At 33.7% G+C, this 20,225-nt stretch overlaps 1 protein-coding gene across 3 annotated transcripts; it reads right to left on the bottom strand.

Annotated features, from left to right (window-relative positions):
• Positions 1 to 2,648: 2,648 nt before the first annotated feature.
• Positions 2,649 to 13,327, bottom strand: LOC133303465 (phosphoglycerate mutase-like protein 1). 3 transcript variants are annotated; one of them, XM_061503373.1, is made up of 11 exons: positions 13,198 to 13,327; positions 12,281 to 12,342; positions 11,790 to 11,897; positions 10,598 to 10,720; positions 7,175 to 7,254; positions 6,130 to 6,292; positions 5,072 to 5,146; positions 4,851 to 4,939; positions 4,151 to 4,270; positions 3,094 to 3,138; positions 2,649 to 3,016 (listed from the first exon to the last, which is right to left on the bottom strand). In XM_061503373.1, exons 2-11 carry the CDS (start codon positions 12,338 to 12,340, stop codon positions 2,932 to 2,934), a joined length of 948 nt encoding a protein of 315 aa, XP_061359357.1. In that variant the 5' UTR covers positions 12,341 to 12,342; positions 13,198 to 13,327; the 3' UTR covers positions 2,649 to 2,931. The 3 variants fall into 3 exon arrangements, with proteins under 3 accessions (XP_061359357.1, XP_061359358.1, XP_061359359.1); XM_061503374.1 differs by lacking the exon at positions 10,598 to 10,720; XM_061503375.1 differs by lacking the exons at positions 10,598 to 10,720; positions 13,198 to 13,327 and adding an exon at positions 12,785 to 12,800.
• Between the last annotated feature and the right edge of the window lie 6,898 nt (positions 13,328 to 20,225).

Genomic DNA, 20,225 nt, shown 5'->3' with positions numbered 1-20,225 from the left:
TTCTCCTTGCTATGCAAGCCATTTCTAATGACACCAGAAACTTAGACACTAATGTCTTTGTGCATAGTATCCACCAGGGGCCAGACAAGAACTCGCAGATTTCTTTCCAACTTGTGCATAGAGAAGATAATAGATGTGCTGACTGGATCGCCAAATTTGCTGCTCAAGCTCAAGATGATTTTGTGCTTCTTGTCCGTATGGTTTAAGGTAGACCTTAGTTTCTGAAATGCCTTTTCGTAACTAGTTTGTTTTTTCCTTTTGGGCTTTAAGCCGCTCCTTTGTACTAAAAGAAATAAAAAATAAAAAAAATTGCTGCCTTCCCTCTCCCAATAAAACTATATGCGCAGTGCGTGGGCCTTTGTGGTTTACATTTTGCATACACAATATAATTGTTGCTGCTGGTTCCCTCAGAACAACTAGAAAAATAATTAACAGAGGCTCCCAAAATTGTTCTACGGATATTCTCGTTAGAGAAACTAAAACTAATAACTCTAAGCCACTTTACATCAACGTTGTGAAACCCGATTGGATCCCATCGGTTAATCGGTTATCAGACGGATTCAAGTCAAGTATCGGATTAGTCATGCATCAGATCCGATCAAATTCAGACAAAATCTGACCAAATTCGATCAAAATCGAGCATTTAAAATAAAAGATTAAAAACCAAAATTGTTTCATCTTGTAAAAAAAATATAGAATTCATTTTAAATTTTTTTTGTAATTTTATTTGCTAGTAGTATATTCTTCTATAATGACCACAAATTTCAGTTTCTAATACTGAAGCAATTTAAGGAACAATAAATTAAGAGAATCATATGTCATTTCAATGTAGAAAAATTTGAAAAGTATAAGTTCAAACATATGGCATTTTGAATGTCATTGAGAGGTATACTATAGACATTTTGAGTTGCAATTTAAATTGATATAATAATAGTGTGTATTTTCATTTATTTGTGCTCTATAAATTTGTAAAAGTGTAATTGGATAATTTTTGAACTTATTTAGTAACCTTGTTTAACTCATTTTAGATATAGAGAAAATAATTAAATTTATATGTTTATATTTATATATATTTTTACAGGAGAGAGATCATTTGACTCTAGAGTAAGACTTATAAATCTTATTTTTTATCTTAGTTATTGATTTCTGTCCATCCAACGGTTATAATTTAGAAAGTTATATTAATTAATTAATTATTAATTACACTACAAATGACAACCGTTAATTTCCATCCATCAGCAGCTAAGGTCATTTACAGGAGAGAAATCACTTGACTCTAGAGTAAGACTTATAAATTTTACTTTTCATCTTATTCATTGTTTTCATTTTTTTTACAATCGATAAATAGCGCATTTTTTTCTCACCACACTTCTTCAGATCTACTTGATTTCCGTTCCATTCAAAGTTCAAACAGTTTCTCAGTCTCTCTCTTCTCATTCTTCCTTAGTCACCCCCATTTCAATTCAATTCCCGATCCAACATTATTCAATCGAAACTCACTTCTTCAATTCAATTGAAAGGGATTATTCAAGTTGTAAATAGATAGAGAGAAACGGGAGAGGAGAGAAAAAGTATGGGAGGCCTAAAGAGAAAGAAAGAAAAAAATAATTAAAATAGGTAAAATAAGAGTAGGCCGAATAACCTATCTCATTTTTCTAACGAATTGAAATGGTTAGTCATTGACAAATCATGAGTATTAAAACACAAGTTTTTAACGAGATCTTTGAGGTGAATAATTGAGCAATTGAAGAAAGCATATGAGAAGGGGAAGGACATGAGGGAAGGGAAAGGATGGGTTGTAAACACCAATAGGGGGCGTAGCTGCAATCATGAACGAAGACTGGGTTTCGATTTTTAATTTGGGGTTCAATCCAAAATCAGATAGTGGCAGAAAGGGGAATATGGTTTGTGAATCGCAAATAAGGTTTTGAAATGTTATTGAATGATTGTTCCAAAAAAAAATGTTAGAATGAGATACGGATTAGATAAGGTTTGGTTTATTTTACTGATCTAGTGAACCTAATTGCTTAATAAGAAATAATTAAACGGTTCAGTTTAAGAACTGATTTAATTTGTTTGATGATTTGAATTGGTTTAAAACAGTACTATGCCCACCCCTAATTTTCATACTATATCTTCATATATAAATACATGAAGCAGGTTATATTTACAAACTTTTTTGTTTACAAACTCTTATAAACTATACTATGTTCTCTCGGAAGAACACTAGTTGCACTATGTTCTCTCGGGAGAACATAGTGTCATTTGTAAAAAAATTCAAAAAAATTTGTAAACGGATCCTTCCGCTAAATATATATAATATAATCACTAACAAGTGATATGGTTTGTGGAGTGGTGATGCATGGGGCTGTGAGCGCAAGTGGTACGTGAAATTGATATCAATAATAAAGATGATACGGAGAAAATGAGAAGGATAGTTGGCAATCACAGCCCTAAACAGGATAAATTTGATTTACTTAGCTCTGTACTACATAGCATTACTCTGGAAAAAGGAGGAGGTAAATAGGTTTAAAATTTAATTGAAAGGGAATCTTGGACAACTGGTGTTTGGTACACGGATTTTTTCCAGATTTTCAGAAAACTGAATTTTTTTAAATTTTAAATTTTCAGATATTATTGTAAACTGAATGTATACGGCGTTGTACAAAGAAAAATGTCTCAAACATGACTTTGAAAATAGAAAAATTGGCATCAATATGCTACCACTTTTCTTGATCCCACGAGAAATTTTAAAACTGCTGTTATGGATATAGTTTGTTCGGGGAAATGAAAAATAAAAGAACCCTTGCTTGCCTGTCAATGCAATTAAGAAATCATTATATTATTACTGAAGAAATTCCATCACTATACCAGATGACCAGTTATCACTGAGAGGAACTATTGTGTGGTCAGCCCATTCCTTGAATGTTTCTAGTCAGCAGCATCACTGGGGAGGTCAGGGCCACGAGGAATCTTGCCAGGATAGTTGGTAGTTGGCTCATTTGATCCAATCATACTGCAGATATAAAATTGAAATGAATTTTATGCATCATCTTGAATATAAGTTGTGTGTTCTGCAAGCAAAATGCTCACCCTCTATCAACGAGAACCACTGAACGTAGCTCACAATTAGCAAAGCTGTAAAACAAGGAATCCAAAATTTTGTGAATTAGTTAAATAACTAATTAGTTTAAGCGATTAATATTTCTCATATTGTAGGAGATAATTTTATCTTATATGCACAAATAAAAGTATGTGGGACTCGTATTTTTTTTTTCTATCTTCTCTCTTCACATGGACTCCACACATTTTCATGTATGTAGGAGATAAAATTATCTTCTACAACATAAGAAACACTAATCCCTTAATTTAAAGGTTAAAACATTTCAATTGTGTTACATATCTGTTGAGCAAGAGTTTCTATCATATCTTTTCTTTTTCCATTTTTCCATTTTTTTTCTATGTAAAAGAAGAGTGAAGATATTCTAACTACCAAAAATTCTTACTACTAACTTACTACCCATCACATCACCATTGGATCAAAGAGAGAGAATGTTAAAAAGTTTTTGAAGAGAGAGAAAATATTAATCTAATGGTGATTAGATAGATAGTAAGTTGGTAGTAGAAAATTTTGGTAGTAAGAATATCCCTCCTCGTAAAAGAATAAGGGCAGGTTACGTTTACAACTTTCTTTATTTGCAACTCTTACATCCTCGACTATGTATTTCGGGAAATACACACTCAAGTATTTATACTCCCCGGAGTATATAGTTGAGGTTGTAAGAGTTGTAAACAAAAAAAATTGTAAACGTAATCCTTCGCAAAAGAATAATATCCTAAAAGGTTAAAGATAATTACCACATAAACTCCAAATTCAAATTAAATAAGAAATGCAGAAGAAAAAGATACATATATGGAGATCTGACAAGATATCAGAAGTCCTAAATTATTGTAAGACAACATAAGATGCAGTCATGGAGGTTCTTTTATTTTTATTTTATACGTTTTATATTTCCTACCTTTAAAAGATTGAAATTGTTTCTTCAGTACTCCTTAGTCACTTCCATAAAAGCACATTATTATTTATTATGTCCAGCATATATTAAAACCTGAATATGCTGTTCATTGATAAGATTAAGCAAATACTTACTGTGTGCGTATTGCACTCTTTATATTTGGGTGACAATCATTTCCAAAAGCACTAAGGGTATTAAACAGAAAACTGCTGTGGGTAACAACTGCTATCTCCTTCTCTTTACGTGTCCACAACCTGAACCAACAAGGTAATTTGGGAAAAAGAAGTTAGATCTTTGGTTATAGCCCTTCTGTTACTAGAGGACACTTGCAAGTTGCAACAAATTGTCAAGAACATATTCAAGCTGGAGAGAAAAGGCAGGAATGTGAGAACCATCCAAAAAGTGGACTTTGTTATATTGTCAAAATGATTCCTTAAAATCTGAAGCCACCAATACTGGAAACAAGCGCTTCAGACCCAATGCAAAAACACGGTTTAAGAATGAAATCCTAACTTCATAGATAGTAATGATGCTTTAATAAGAATATCAAAAGGTCTTCATGATGCCATTGTAAGGCGTCTGGGAACCCTATCTTAACCCAATTTCTTGACAGATTTCATAGTAAGTGACAGATGATTCAAAAACTAAACCTTAAAGTGATCCAATCCATTACGAAATTTTCTTCTTGAACTTCAATTACGGTAATATGAACCTCGACTTCACTATGTTCAGGGCTCTTTGCCTCTCTACTTTTGTTCAATAAGATTATTCTTCTTGTTAAATATGCATGGTCATTGGAAAGAAACAGAGATAAAATTATTTAATCACGCTCACCATTCCAACAACTTCAGTCCCCTAGCAGCAACGTCTTCTTTCTTCTCTCTAATGTCAGGTGACCACAAAATGTCATCGTCACTTTCAACCTAAGCAAATTTTATACCAAGAATGAAGCCCATCCAACCAAATTTTAATCGTTTAGTAACCAGTGCATCAGAACCATCAAATTCAGTAGCTGCTAGACCATATTATGACATAACAATCAAAAGATCACTTACCAGGGAAAAATCAATTGCTGGAAACATTTTCCTGTACTCGCTGATGGTTCTTCTCTTATCACAAGGATGAACTCCCTGAATTTCACAAATAAAGCATTAAACAAAGGTATATTGATTTATATAGCAAATGAAATTTAAAACAATACGAAGGGAGGCAAAGAATTTTATTAAAAGTTTCAAACTTTTTCCCCTCCTCCTCATCATAATCTAATATAGTCACTAGCTCCATAAGTCACATACATAAATGCAGAAACAAGTTACATCCACCAATTGCTTAATGAAGAGAAAGGGCTAGTTGAAAAAGCATATGCAGTGCAGATTATTAATTCAAAGAAGCCATACCCCACTCCATACTGCAATGGACCAACCAACTTTGAATTTGAACGGTTTAAAAAGACTCGGGAAACCCAGTTAAAGATGTAATAATGTGAAACAATGTAGGAGAACAAACAAAAAATGGGCGAAGTTGGTACTAGCAAGTATGATCTTATAACCGTTCCTCAACCCTCAAGAAGCTAATATAATGATTTGAAGTGAATTCAATTAAGGAACTCAGTCAACCAGCGAAAAATGAGATCGGAAGACATGACCTTTTTTATCAGTTTCCTCAAGAAGCTGGAAAGCTCAAGATGATAAGGTAGATGGCCTAGTAGCCATGTAAATTTATGTAGTTTATCTTATATATTTCCCAATTACTGATGCTGTTCTGGAAGATTTTAGGAACTAGGAGAATTTAAGAAACCAAGGGAATGATTGATGTAATTAGTTGATTCAATTATCTAAACTCTAAAGCTACATAATACTCATCAACAAGGCATTTATTTTAAGGAAAAATGTTTGTCATTTTAAAGGACATATAATTGTATCATTTTAAGAGAGAAAAAAACATAATCTAGTATTTTTTATTTAAATTTTAAATTTTAAAAAAAATACTCATTTTCTCTTCCATGATTTTCATTACTTTTATCTTTCTTTCACTTAAAATTACATAATTCCATGTACTGTAAAAGATACAAACACTAAACCCTTTATTTTATAAGCATAACATATTTCCATACCATTTGCTCTCGGCAAAGCTCTACTGCTATAAAAGGTGGGCAGTTCACACTAGAAACTGCAAGATGATCGCTCTGTCCCACATTTTCCATCATCAGAGGAGGTTTGTCAATCGCATCAGTGTATGCTTCACCACCGAAGACTCCAACTGCTGTTTGCATGGTCCTGCAAAGCAATTATTAGCTATTTCAACTTCTGATACCCCAAAACACAAAAGGACTCTTATTTGCTCAAAATAAATAAATAAATAAACTAAAAAGATTTCTGCATACATAATATCAATATCATAATCCACAAGATCAAGTGCAATTAATTCCTACCACCAAGGCAAATTCCATCCCAAAACTTGCACTAAAAAACACACACAATAAACATAAAGATGTATGGTAGGTATTATTCCCAGCTTTTTTTTTTTTTCCTTTCCTTTTTCCGAATTTAAAAAGAAATTAGAAACCACTTCCTAATAGCCGTAGTGCTCAAGGTTTAAGCTAATTCGTATTTGAAAGACATTACAATAACAGGTGTAGACAAATAAGAAACATGTGCATCGACATAATAGACCAGCAGACACTAAATGTTAAAATTCGATAAGTAATGTCAGATATTTTCACTAATTAGGTCAATATTTACGTTCTATAGGTTTCAAGTCAATAAGATGTCTCAGGAGAAAACATAAGAATGAGTTCATCCATGGATAATCAATAAAGACATTTCAGTTTTCAAAAACTGCATCTTATTATCAGTAGTCATTCGAGCCCAATTTCTGGTGTTTTATCTTACAGTTGTCAGATACAGGCTATCTAGTCCCTGGTTTTTAAAGAACTTTTCACACATCTCATTAATATGCTTATTTGTATGGTGTGAAAATGCAACACATTATTTCAACGCACATCACCAATAAGCATCATTGTCAGGTATGGTTTAATAAATATTTCAGACCTTGTTCAGATATACAATTTTAATAAGATACAGTAAAAGAAGAAACAAATCAACAAAGTGAGACTGATACATGTCTTAGCAGAATTCTTGATTACAATTAAGTTATACCTTAACAACGGGGAAACAATAACTAGTTCAATTCTGCTGAAAAGTTCACATGCCTTGACATGCTTTTGCAGATTACCAACCTGTCATAGATCAACAAGCATTCAACCATTACGTTTAAAGAAATAAAAGCAGGAAAAACTAGGGAAAGAATTAGCTAGAGAGAGATCTATGCTAGGACAAGATTGTAATTGACACATTGTTTCTTCGATGAGAAATAAAATCATGGAAATACCAAGGCAGAATACCGATTGAAATCTCTACAGAAAGTCTGAAACATCTATCATCTTGATAATAGTGATTAATTCAAGGAGGAATTCCACAGAACACGAAAAAGCATACCGAAATACTTAACAAAATGACATTAAATAAATTTTATTGAAAAGAAGTTTCTGTATATTGATTTTGAATAATTTACATGAGTGAGTATTTATACAAGAAAAAATCGCTAAGAATGACTAAGCGATGACTAAGCGATGACTAATCAATCCTAATCACAATCAATTCTAATCAATCACAATCAATCCTAATCAATCATAATCAATCCTAATTAATAGGAAATAAAAACGGAAACATGTTTTGCTCTTTGGTTTCTGATTTTCTACATTCCCCCTCAAGTTGGGAGGTAAATATTGATCATTCCCAACTTGCCAATCAAGTCTTCGAATGCTGGACGGTGTAGGCCCTTGGTAAGGATATCTGCCATTTGCTCTTTGGTTGGAACATATATCAAACGCACACTTCCATCATCTAATTTTTCTTTGATGAAGTGACGATCAACTTCCACGTGCTTTGTTCGATCATGATGCACAGGATTTTGAGCAATGCTAACAGCTGCCTTGTTGTCACAATATAGTTTTATTGGTAGGGAATATGAAATCTTCAACTCTTGAAGAAGTCTTCTCAACCAGATTCCTTCACAAACTCCATGAGATAAAGCTCGAAATTCTGCTTCAGCACTACTTCTTGCAACCACTGTTTGCTTTTTGCTTCTCCAAGTAACAAGATTTCCCCACACATAGGTGCAATAGCCTGAGGTAGATCTCCTGTCTACTGATGAGCCTGCCCAATCTGCATCAGTGTAGATTTCAATTGTCCTTTTATACCTCTTTTTAAAGAATAATCCTCTTCCTGGAGTATTCTTGAGGTATCTAACCACCCTATAGACTGCACTAAGATGCTTCTCCTTGGGTGAGTGCATGAATTGACTAATCATACTCACCGCAAAGGCAATGTCAGGACGCGTATGAGATAAGTAGATTAGTTTACCAACCAATCGCTGATATTGTTCTTTATCCACCTCATTCCCATCTTCAATACCTAACTTGGTATTAGGTTCCACAGGTGTCTCAGCAGGTTTACACCCTAACATTCCTGTTTCTAACAAAAGATCTAGAACATATTTTTTTTGTGTTAGAGTGATGCCTGTTTTGCTCCTAGCAACTTCCATACCAAGGAAATATTTGAGAGTGCCAAGGTCTTTGAGTTCAAATTGAGCTGCTAGAAATTTCTTCAAGGTGTTCAATTCCTGAATATCATCACCTGTAAGAATTATATCATCTACGTATACAATAAGAATAGCAATTTTACCATCCTTAGAGTGTTTGTGGAAGAGAGTATGATCAGTCTGTGCTAGAATGAAGCCTCTTCTTTTGACTGCTTGTGTGAATTTGTCGAACCATTCTCTGGGAGACTGTTTCAATCCATATAGAGACTTTTTTAGTTTACACACTGATCCATTTCCCTTTTCAAAACCAGGTGGAGGATCCATATAGACTTTTTCATGTAAGTCACCATTTAGGAATGCATTCTTCACATCTAACTGTTGCAGAGGCCAATCTAGATTGGCAGCAAGAGATAAGAGAACTCGAATGGTATTGACTTTAGCAACCGGAGCAAAAGTCTCATGATAATCTATCCCATGAGTCTGAGTGAAACCCTTTGCAACCAATCTTGCCTTGTATCTGTTGATGCTATTATCTGCATTGAATTTTATTGTAAACACCCATTTGCATCCTACTGCCTGTTTTCCTTTGGGTAGGGTCACTATCTCCCAAGTTCCATTTCTTTCTAAAGCATTCATTTCTTCAAAGACAACATCCCTCCATTTTTGATCATTGAGAGCCTCATGTATATTTCTCGGTATCTTTGTACTATCCAACATAGTATTGAAAGCACGAAACCCTGGGGACAACTTTCCATATGAAATATGATTAGAAATAGGATGAGTAGTACAAGATCGAGTACCTTTTCTGAGAGCAATGGGCAAGTGTAGATCATTTTCACCATGACACTCAAGTATTGGGGTGCTGGAACTAGAACATGGTTCAGAATCCTGGCAGTGTAGAGGCTCTGGATTATTCACACTTTGAGGAGGCTTTCGCCTGCTATAAACTTGTCCCCATTTTGAGGAGGCTCCTGATGGTGAGGATTCTGTAGCTCCCCCTGTTTCCAAAATTAGAGGTAATACTGTGGCATCAGTAGGTTCCCATGACTGATCTTCATCTACTCCTATCTCCCCCTGAAGAGAAGTCGAGGGGAAGAAAGGGTCATTTTCAGAAAAAGTGACATCCATAGAGACAAAGACCTTACGCAGAGAGGGTGAATAACATTTATAGCCACGTTGAGTAGGAGAATAACCAATAAAGACACACTGGAGAGACTTAGGATCAAGCTTAGACCGTTGATGAGAGGGAATATGGACAAATGCAACGCAACCAAATAACTTGAGAGGTAAGGAGGAGACACCTCGGAAGGAAGGGAAGATACAAACAAGACTAGAAAGAGGAGACTGAAATTTCAGAATGCGAGATGGCATTCGATTTATCAGATACGAGGCAGTGAGAACTGCCTCTCCCCAAAGATATTTAGGAACACTCGTGGTAAACATAAGAGCCCGAGCAACTTCAAGGAGATGTCGGTTTTTTCTTTCCGCAACTCCGTTTTGTTGGGGTGTGTCAGGACACGAGCTTTGGTGAAGGATGCCATGTTGGGAAATATATTCTCCAAGAATAGAGTTAAAATACTCTTTGCCATTATCTGTACGAAGAATTTGTATAGCAACTTGGAATTGGGTTTGAACCATGGCATGAAAATTTTTAAACACGGATGCAGCATCGGACTTATCCTTTAGAAGATACACCCAACAGACTCGAGAATGGTCATCAATGAAGGTAATGAACCATCGAGTACCTGAAATATTTTTAACACGGGCTGGACCCCATATGTCACTATGAATTAAGGAAAATGGGGAAGAGTCATGGTGAACTTTAGAAGGATAATGAGCACGAGTATGCTTGGCAAGTTGACAAATATCACAAGAAAACAAACTTGGACTTTTATGAATAAATAAGTTTGGCAACAACTTCTGAAGATAAATAAAATTTGGATGGCCTAGCCTACGATGCCACATCATAACATCATTACATGAATCAAAAGGAAACATAGAGTTTTTTCTACGAAAACAGCTTCATGAGTCACATCCTCCTCAAAGTAGTAAAGTCCACTATCCTCTCTAGCACTGCCAATCATCCTCTCCGAGTCCTGTTCCTGAAAAAACACAACCATGTGGAAAGAATTTAGCAAAGCAATGCAACTCAGAGGTGAGCTTGCTAATAGAAATGAGATTACAAGTCAGAGAAGGAACATAAAGAACTGATGTCAAAGTAATCAGCTCAGAAAGTTTAATGGTTCCGTGTCCCGCAATCTGGGAAAAACTGCCATCGGCGATCTTGACCCGAGAAGGTTCAGAATATGGAGTGTATGAACAAAACAAGCCAAGATTACCTGTCATATGATCAGAGGCTCCAGAATCAAGGATCCAATGATTTTGACTATCAACATGGAAAGCTGTACCTTGCTGGACCACATGACTAGTGGCCTTAGGAGGTTGAGTCAAAAGTCTCTGAAGTTGTTCAAACTTAGTCTTGCTAAGAAAGACACCATCAGAGTAAGAGGAAGAGTGTTTTGAGGAAGCCATGAATAGAAAGAGAAGGGTTGACCGTTGATGAAAAATCAAGTTTTGTAAATTTTTTATCTGACCTCTGGAACAGGAAGGGGAGAAGCCGGCGAGAAGGTCTGTGCAAGTCGCGGCGGAAAAAGACGTTGGGAAGGCGGCGCGTGGAGCTCACGCGCCGGAAACTGGCCGCGCGTGTGACGGCGCGTGGCGGCGCGTGCGGCGGTTGACGGCGATGGGTCCAGCGGCGGTCGACTCGTCGGATCCTTCTGAGTCGAATGGTCACCTCACTTTCTTGATCGGAGGTCAGTAGACTAGGTTTCTGTGTTGGACAGATTCAAGGAGGTGTTTAGGAGGTGTTTGACGGTGATGGAAGTGTTTGGATGGTTATTTCAGATTTGAATTAGGGTAGGAACGAACCCGCTCTGATACCATATTGAAAAGAAGTTTCTGTATATTGATTTTGAATAATTTACATGAGTGAGTATTTATACAAGAAAAAATCGCTAAGAATGACTAAGTGATGACTAATCAATCCTAATCACAATCAATTCTAATCAATCACAATCAATCCTAATCAATCATAATCAATCCTAATTAATAGGAAATAAAAACGGAAACATGTTTGGATTCTGATTTTCTACAAATTTGACCAGCAATTACCTGCTTCCAGCCGAGAGGGGTTAGGTGTGCATCAAAATGATCGTAAGATAAGTATGCATCATGGTTCTTCTCCCCTTCTACATTGTGAACCCCTTGGGCGTGCCTAACCTGTATAAATTGTACAGGACATTAATGCTATAAAAAATAAAGTAAATGATGAATGATCTAAAGAACCAGAACAAAACATGCTCCAACACACAAGCTATTAACGTCTTTACTTATGTAATGGCTAAAATACCAAGTTCGTGGAATTTAAGTCCTTATCAATTGAATTTCATGCACTTCCTACTCATTTTGAAGATAACATAATTAGAAAGTTCATCTTAAAATTTCATTCAGAAAGGGATAAGTAGTTAACACCAGTCCATATAGAAAATCACAGGTCATTAACGGCTTCAGATTTCGTGTGACACATCCGGACAAATATCATTTTTAGTATGATATGGAAAAAAAAAAAAAAAATCTGCTTCAAGGATAAAATTGCCACAAACCAGGTGAACAGTTTTGCAATGGTGCAATGGATAGAGACTTTGACCCGCAGCAGTATCCATACCTGCAAAGGAACACAAAGAAAAAACCAACAACAAAGCGTGATTTGTTGAAGGTATCACTAAACCAGCGTTGTGAAAAAGCAAAACTGCACGCCCTTGTCCAATACAAAAGTACATAAGCTACATACACAAACCAATCGCACAAATCAAGCGCAAAAAGGCTTGAGCAATCAGTGTTTGTACCCAGAGCATAGATACACAGTAGCAAACAATTGCAACTTGCAAGAATAAAAGGACAGCATAGGTCCCAGCAGTTGCAAGCAAATGCAAGTATAGATGCGAAAAAGAAAAATCTATCTCCGCATACATACGCTACCAACACAACATAGAGAACAGCACCAATGAGGAATCAGGAATGTAACACAACAAGGACTATTGCTGATATCACTAAAAACACTGCATATCCTCAAAATAAGGTTTGATAACTCGTTGAAATAAAAGAACAAGAAAAATAAAAATAAAAATAAAAACAAATTAACGAGGTGGATTTGAAGAAAATCTGCAAGCTCAACAACAATTACAGAATAAACGTATAAACTTAAAACAGTCTAGCCAAAAAAAAGTGCGAAGGTTCCCCGTGAATATTTAAAATCTGAAAGGAAGTGTAGAATTTAGTTTGGTTATAAAACAGATCAAATTCATCAAAAGCAGTTTAAACCGCCGCATTGATCTGATATACATGAAATAGGAAACGAACATTTCCTCGAACAAATAACACAAATTCTCGTGCAAGTAAGTAACAATATTGGATCGAGTTAATCAAAACTCAATCGAAAACAGAGTTGCTTAGAGGAAAGCGAATCGATAAAAAAATTAACACAGTTGGTGATTAGGTTGTGCATGAGAATTTCACATACCAGAAGAAGAAAAACGCGAGGAGAGAGTAGTTGCAGTTCCAGGTGAGGGAGGGAGAAACTTGAAAAAGAAGCAGCAGAGAAGGAGAAGCTTTAAAATGGGAGAGGGGACTAAGGTGGAAGCTAACAAACAAAAGTTTGGTCATTCTCACATGAGATCACATGGGAAGATTATTTAGTCTTTAATAACGGTATGCACTTGGCAGTTCGTGACTGGTTGAAACAAGAGCAGTTGAGGAGTGCGTAACAGTGTTTGGCTTCTCCTTCTACGCGGCTGTCTGTAACTGATGCAGGACCACTCTCTTCCACGTACGAGTGTTTTCTCAAGTTTAAAAGGTAAAAAATCTATTCATGTATTTGGAAAGTTGAAATTTTGAAAAATAGTTCAATTTAATTTGTAAATCAAATTTTGTATTTAAAATATGGCTTCAATGTCTTGGAAAATCTTTGGGGGCCAGAGGATAAGCCAAAAAATCTTCGGTTGGGGGATTAGTCTCGTCCTTTCTCCGGTTGCGAAGCTTAGTGCACCCACTGTTACAATGAGGGGCTAGCCCAAACGGGCCGTACCCCGAGGGCATGGTGCCCGGAGAAGGTTGAATGGGGATACCTCCTGGCAATGTACCAAAAAAAAAAATATGGCTTCAATGTTACGGTGCATATAGATAACTTATCTACATTTATTTTCAAAATGAGTCACCTGGGATTGGAAAAATAAAAAATTATAATGAGAAAAACTATTATAACCCCAAAATAAATTATAACTACAAAAATACTTTGATTTTCGCTCCAAAACGATGTCGTTTTGAGTTCAATGTAGATAATTTATCTACATTGACTATAAAAATATTAAAAAATGTGAACTTATTTATTTTAAAATTTTATGAAATTAATTGTTTTTGTTTTACAAATCCTATTAAATAAGAGAATTTGATAATAATTGATTTGGTTTTCAATTTAATTAATTTGATAAGTATATTTTTATAATTACAGATATTTGTTCTATTAAATGTTTTTAATTTACCTGAATTAACTATATGTATTTTTTAGAATTTAATTTAAAAAAATCTTAATATTTCTCTTTTTGACTTTTATTTTTTAAATTTTACCTAAATGTAAAAATACTAATATTGTGTACAAAATACGTGCTAATCAGAAACTATATTCTTTTGAAACTATATTTTTTCTATTTTGGATTTGACCACCTTACTAATTCTTTTGGCTGAAGTCAATGCCAAATTGGAAAGTTAATTTAAGAATCTCCTATTAGTAATCAGAAAATAAATTAATGGAGAAAGTTCAAAAAATCTTTTGTGGTTTGCTCCAAATTCATTTAAATTTTGGTATATTTTTTGCTTATCACTTATCTCTCATGTATTTTTTCATCCAAATTCATCTTTTTAATGCCATCAAATACTAGGTTAAGTTGTTTATTTTGCTTGAGTGAACAAGTAAGAAAACCATTAGAGAGATAAGTGATTAAAAAATAAAAATATAAAGGGGAAAGTGATAAAATATTAAATCATAGGGGATTTTTGAACTTTCTCCTTGTAATAACCAAAAGAAGAAGAAGAAGAAAATACTTGAAGTAACTAAGGAACGATATCCAAACAAGCTAATGAGTTATATGACCAATTCAAATAAAGGATGTTCTATTCAATATCCACTATTAATTTTTAATCTATTAAAAAAATGAATAGAGTTGAAATAGAATAAAAAAAATTAAATTATTAAGATAATAATTTTTTTCTTTAGCAACCATCTACATGTATAACAATAATATAATCAAATATATATAATGATAGACAAACATAAAAGACACATTTGAATGACAAACATAAAAATTGTATGTGGATGATATTTGAACAAAAACATCCTTTATTTGCGATACATATACCTCATTCAGTGAGGATATTGTAACTACAAAAAAATTGCACTACTAACTTACTACCTATCACATCACTATTGAATCAAAGAGAGAGAATGTTAAAAAGTTTCTGAAGAGAGAGAAAATGTTAATCTAATGATGATTAGATAGATAGTAAATTAGTAGTAGAAAATTTTAGTAGTTAGAATATCTCTCCTGTACAGCTTGTTGAGTTTGATATTGTTTCTCACGTCAAGGTTTTTGTTTTCTCTTGTTAATTGTTGCAAGGGAAAAATTCAAAAATCCTTTTGCGGTTTGATATTTTATCACTTACCCTCTTTACTTCTCTTTTTTAATCACTTATCTTCTATTTCTATTTTCTCGTAGGAGCAAAATAGACATGTTAACCCAATAATTTTAGTGGCATTAAGCGTGAACTTAGATAAAAAAATCACGATAAAAGTAAATGATAGGAAAGAATACAAATAATTAAATAATTTGGAAGCAAATAAAAGGAATTTTTTGAACTCTTTCCAAAAATTGAGTTGCTTCAAAAAAAATTTATCTTATCTCACTCACTCAACCTCTTTTCAAATATATTGTCATCTCATTCTTTTTATAAAAACAAACATTAGTATCTTAATTTTGAAATGTCCATTTTTTTTTTCATGCTACAGAACACCAAATGTCTCCTCCAGTAAACACAAATTAAATGTGGGTCTTATACTTTAAAAAAAATTTAAGTGACGCGAAAAATAATTTTTATGCAAGAAAAAGAATCTAATTCCAGTCCCATGAAAGCATGATTTTCCTTTATTTTATATGATTTTCAAGCAATCAAGCTCAAAAGTTTGCATTATAGTATTAGAATTTATAAAATTTTGGTTGATTGAAATTTTTAATTTGAAGTTGAATGTTCAGTCTGCAATTAATTGTGCCTAAAAATTTCTGACTTGGAAAATTCACTATTATGGACGCTGACGTACACAGATTGGACTAACTTGTCTACAGTTGCTTGTCTTCGTGTAGTTAGCTGTACAATGCAGTCCACACCACATGTCATACTTTTGTACTTGGAAGTCATCTATCAAAAACGATCTCCATATGGAACAAAATTTTTGTACTAGGAAGTATTCAAGTGAATACTTTCTTTTTTCACATTAAAAAAAAATATGTTCGGAATTTTTTTTTAAAAACTGGTAAATGTTTTTCCAAATATTAAAAAAAAAAACCTATTTGAGTATTCCTATAACACCAAAATTTTGTTCCTTAGCAGGTAAAGTTTAAATAACTTTTTTTAAAAAAAAATCATTCTACAATACGTGTCACCGTACAATACAATACAATCCACATCTCATTCTTTTTTTGAAAAGCAAACAGGAAACATAAAAACAAAAAAAGAAACTAGGAACACCTCCTAGACCAAACTACTCCTACATAGTCCCTTTCAAGTTTGTCACGACAACCAGAAGGAGGCGAGTCAAACTCTTGTAAAGACCAATCAAAGGAGTAGGCAAAAGAGGCCATCCAATCGGCAACCCCATTCCCTTCCCTATGAATATGGGAAATTCTAACCCTCCAATTCCAATCCAGCATATTCCTTATGCGCAAGACCAAGTTAGAGGCTGGATGATGAGAGCTGCACCCTTCTCTTATGAAAAACTGGGCTACTAAGGAATCACCTTCAAGCCAGACAAAACGAAAACCTTTCCTCCATGCAATCTCAAGCCCAAGGAGACAACCCCAAAGTTCTGCTAACAAAACATTACCACAGCCAAGATTTTTACAAAAGCCAACAAGCCACCTTCCACTAGCATTCCTAAATACACCCCCACAAGCAGAAGCTTCTCCATTATTCATACTTGACCCATCCACATTGAGCTTAACCCAAGGGTCCGAAGGAAAAACCCAAGAAACTAATTTCTCTTTATTCGAGTTAGTCTCAAGACCAGCAACCCGAAGCGTGTTTTCTGACCAAATAACTTTTTTATGATTTAATGTGCAATCACTTACTCTTTTTAATTTTTTTAACACTTATCTTTTGTTTGATTTTTTTTATTTACGTCACCTAAATAGAGCTAAAAACTTATATCAACTATTCATTTTGTTCTTGAAAAGTAAAACGCCCGTGTGAAATTTTTCTATTCTCTTTCATGATTTTTATAGATTTTTATCTTCTTCATATTATATAAATATTTTCACTAGTTGGTCATTGTATTTGAAAATTGATCATACTGATATTCTCAAATTCTTTTTGTGAAGATACAGTAAATATAACATAATTCATAAAATAATTAAGATAAAAAAATAAAGTGACATTTTTTCTTGAATAAAAATATAAATAAAAACACCAACCAATCTTTTTTTTTTTTTTTTTCTTGACAGACTTTAAAATTTGTCATCTTTTAGTATAGTTGAGCAGTAAGTTATGGCTAAAGAGAAAAGCCTGACTGCACGAGGACTTAAAAATCGTAAGCACGTGAGGATAGGAATATTCCTACATATGTATAAAAAAAGGAATATTCCTACATATGTATAAAAAAAAAAGGAATATTCGTACATGGTGCTGAAGAAGAATAGGGAATATATGGTTAATGGTAAGAGAAAAAAGTGATTATCGTTTTTTTTTGTTTTTTTAAGAGCATCTAATAAATAAAACAAGCAAGGAAAAAATATTTCCCCCGTTACTGGGCTTATCGTTTCTCGGGCTATTTAAGATAATTTTATCTCCGGCTAGAAAATTATAACCGTACAAAGATAGATTAATTGTGATAAAGGAAGAGAGATAAAGAGAATCATAACCATTCAAAGGTGAATCAATTAATATAAGAAAGTAAATAAATAAAATGACGTAGTTTTGTGGTAGCAGGAGATAAACTTATCGCAAACTGCTCGAGAAATGTTTTTCAGTGAACTCAAAACGATGTTATTTTGAGATTATAAGATTAAAAAATTATAACGATAAAAACTAATATAATCCTGTAATATATTACAATTACAAAAACACATTGATTTTGTTCCAAAATAATATTGTTTTAGGCTCACCGAAAATAATTTATCTCAATTGAGAGGAGAAATGATTTACCTCATAAGTTATAACTATTTTGGAACATGAAAATCCTATCCAATTCACTTGAATTTCATTGTATCTCGTTCATATTATTTATTTTCTTGCACGACAGATGATTATAAAAAGGAAGGAAATCACATATTGGGTTTCCACTTTGGGCTTTCTAGTGGCTGAAACTCTTATCCATTATATTAAGGTCTCCTTTATGGGCTGCATACATTCAACTGAGACACAATTCAGTGAAGTCCCCGAAAACTAAAACACTCAGAGAGAATTAGCGAGTTCTCTTTTTTAACCCATCTCGTATACAAAAAGCACTATACATGATACACAGATAAATAGGAGGCTTGCACGGGAGTTGACCCAAAAGAACAAGTTCTCTTTTTTTAACCCATCTCGTATAAAAAAACCAAATGAAACTAATTTAGAATTAGCGAGTCATGTGAAAAAGATTTTTTAATTTAACTTATGCAAAGTGAATATTGCATTTCAGAGAAAAAGTATAAAGCTATAAATAAAATAAAGGGAATTGTTATTGGGCGCCCATATTGCAAAAGGCTATGTAGCACCGATATGACACGCGACACGTGACACGACACGACACGTGACACGACACGACATGTGACACAACACGACACGACACTCCTAAAAAATTATGGATTTCGACACGTTGGGACACGTTTTAATATTAAATAATATTTTTAATTTATATAGTGTATATTTCATTTAATATTTAATAATTTAACAAAAAAATGAAACTGAATTAATAATACCCATCAATACGTTCTAAAGATGGAAGCTTTAATCAAAAAAATAAGAACTGGGATGAGAGAGATATAATATCAGATAGAGAGATCAAATCATATTAGAGAGAGATCAGAGAGAAGAAGATACAACAAGAGCGTGATAGGAATTGATAACAATGATGCTGAGATGATCTCTTATCTACTTAAGGGAAAAAAAGACAAAGAGATAAAATTGATATGATCAGGTTGAAGCTTTATTAATATATTTTAAATTTTAAAAAAAATAATTTTTTTTTAAAAAATTAAAAAAAACAAAAATAAAATTACGAAAATGCCATTTGACCGTGTCGGACACGGTCAAATTCGCGTGTCGGAATGGTCAACGTGTCGGAAAAAGTCAACCGCGTGTCCGACACCGTGTCGGAGCGTGTCGCCGTGTCGGACCCGACTCTTCCTGTTTTTACAAGTGTCCGTGCTTCCTTGGCAAAAGGCCCATGAAAGAGTTACAGAACGAAGAAGTTAAAGAAATAAGAGGAAAGAATTCTTGATTGATACTAATCCTAATGTGACATTAATGGATCTAGCATTGGGATCCCAGAAAAGGGATCAAAGAACCAGAATTCTACTATCAACATGTAAATTTTATGAATAAGAAGTTAAGCCTTCGGGTGTCACACTCACTCACTATGATATAAGTTATCACTATGCAAATACACCATCCATTTGGCTATATTGTTACTCTGTGCACAGTGATCTGCCACTTCAAATGTATCTCCTTCATAGATACATGAGAAAGCCCTAGATCCAAAATCAATTTATCAATTGTTGACTAGACATCTCTATTAAATGGACGGAACATGAATAAATTTTACAATTTTCATAATTATATATGGATTAATTATTTGTCATGTCACTTGACCGTCATGTCACTCAAAACTAAGTCATTTTGGATATTTATTTTTCTTATTTAATTGATGGAAAATGGATATTATAGTTTTTTCTCTTCCTTTATCATCATTGATCCACCTTTGTATAGCCATGATTCTCTGACGGGACAAATCTTTATGTCAAGTGACTTGACATCCAATTAACCCAGTATATATATATATATATATATATATATATATATATATATATATATATATATATATATATATATATATATAGGCAGGATCCTTTGACACCAGTGTCAAATTTGAAATTTGACACCTTATCTGAGAGTCGTTAGATCAAAAAAGATCAACGACTCTGATTTGTAAGCATATGACACCATTGATCTTTTTTAATCTAACGACTATCAGATAAGGTGTCAAATTTTAAATTTGACACAAGTGTCAAAGAATCCTATCTC

The sequence above is a fragment of the Gastrolobium bilobum genome, unplaced genomic scaffold (genome assembly GCF_033153095.1).
Source record: "Gastrolobium bilobum isolate Gb01-03AN ecotype WA unplaced genomic scaffold, APGP_CSIRO_Gbil_v1 utg7546, whole genome shotgun sequence".
In the NCBI taxonomy this organism is placed as follows: Eukaryota; Viridiplantae; Streptophyta; class Magnoliopsida; order Fabales; family Fabaceae; genus Gastrolobium; species Gastrolobium bilobum.
The sequence above is the reverse complement of the archived record's forward strand: the minus strand, read 5'-3'. Positions and strand labels throughout refer to the sequence as shown.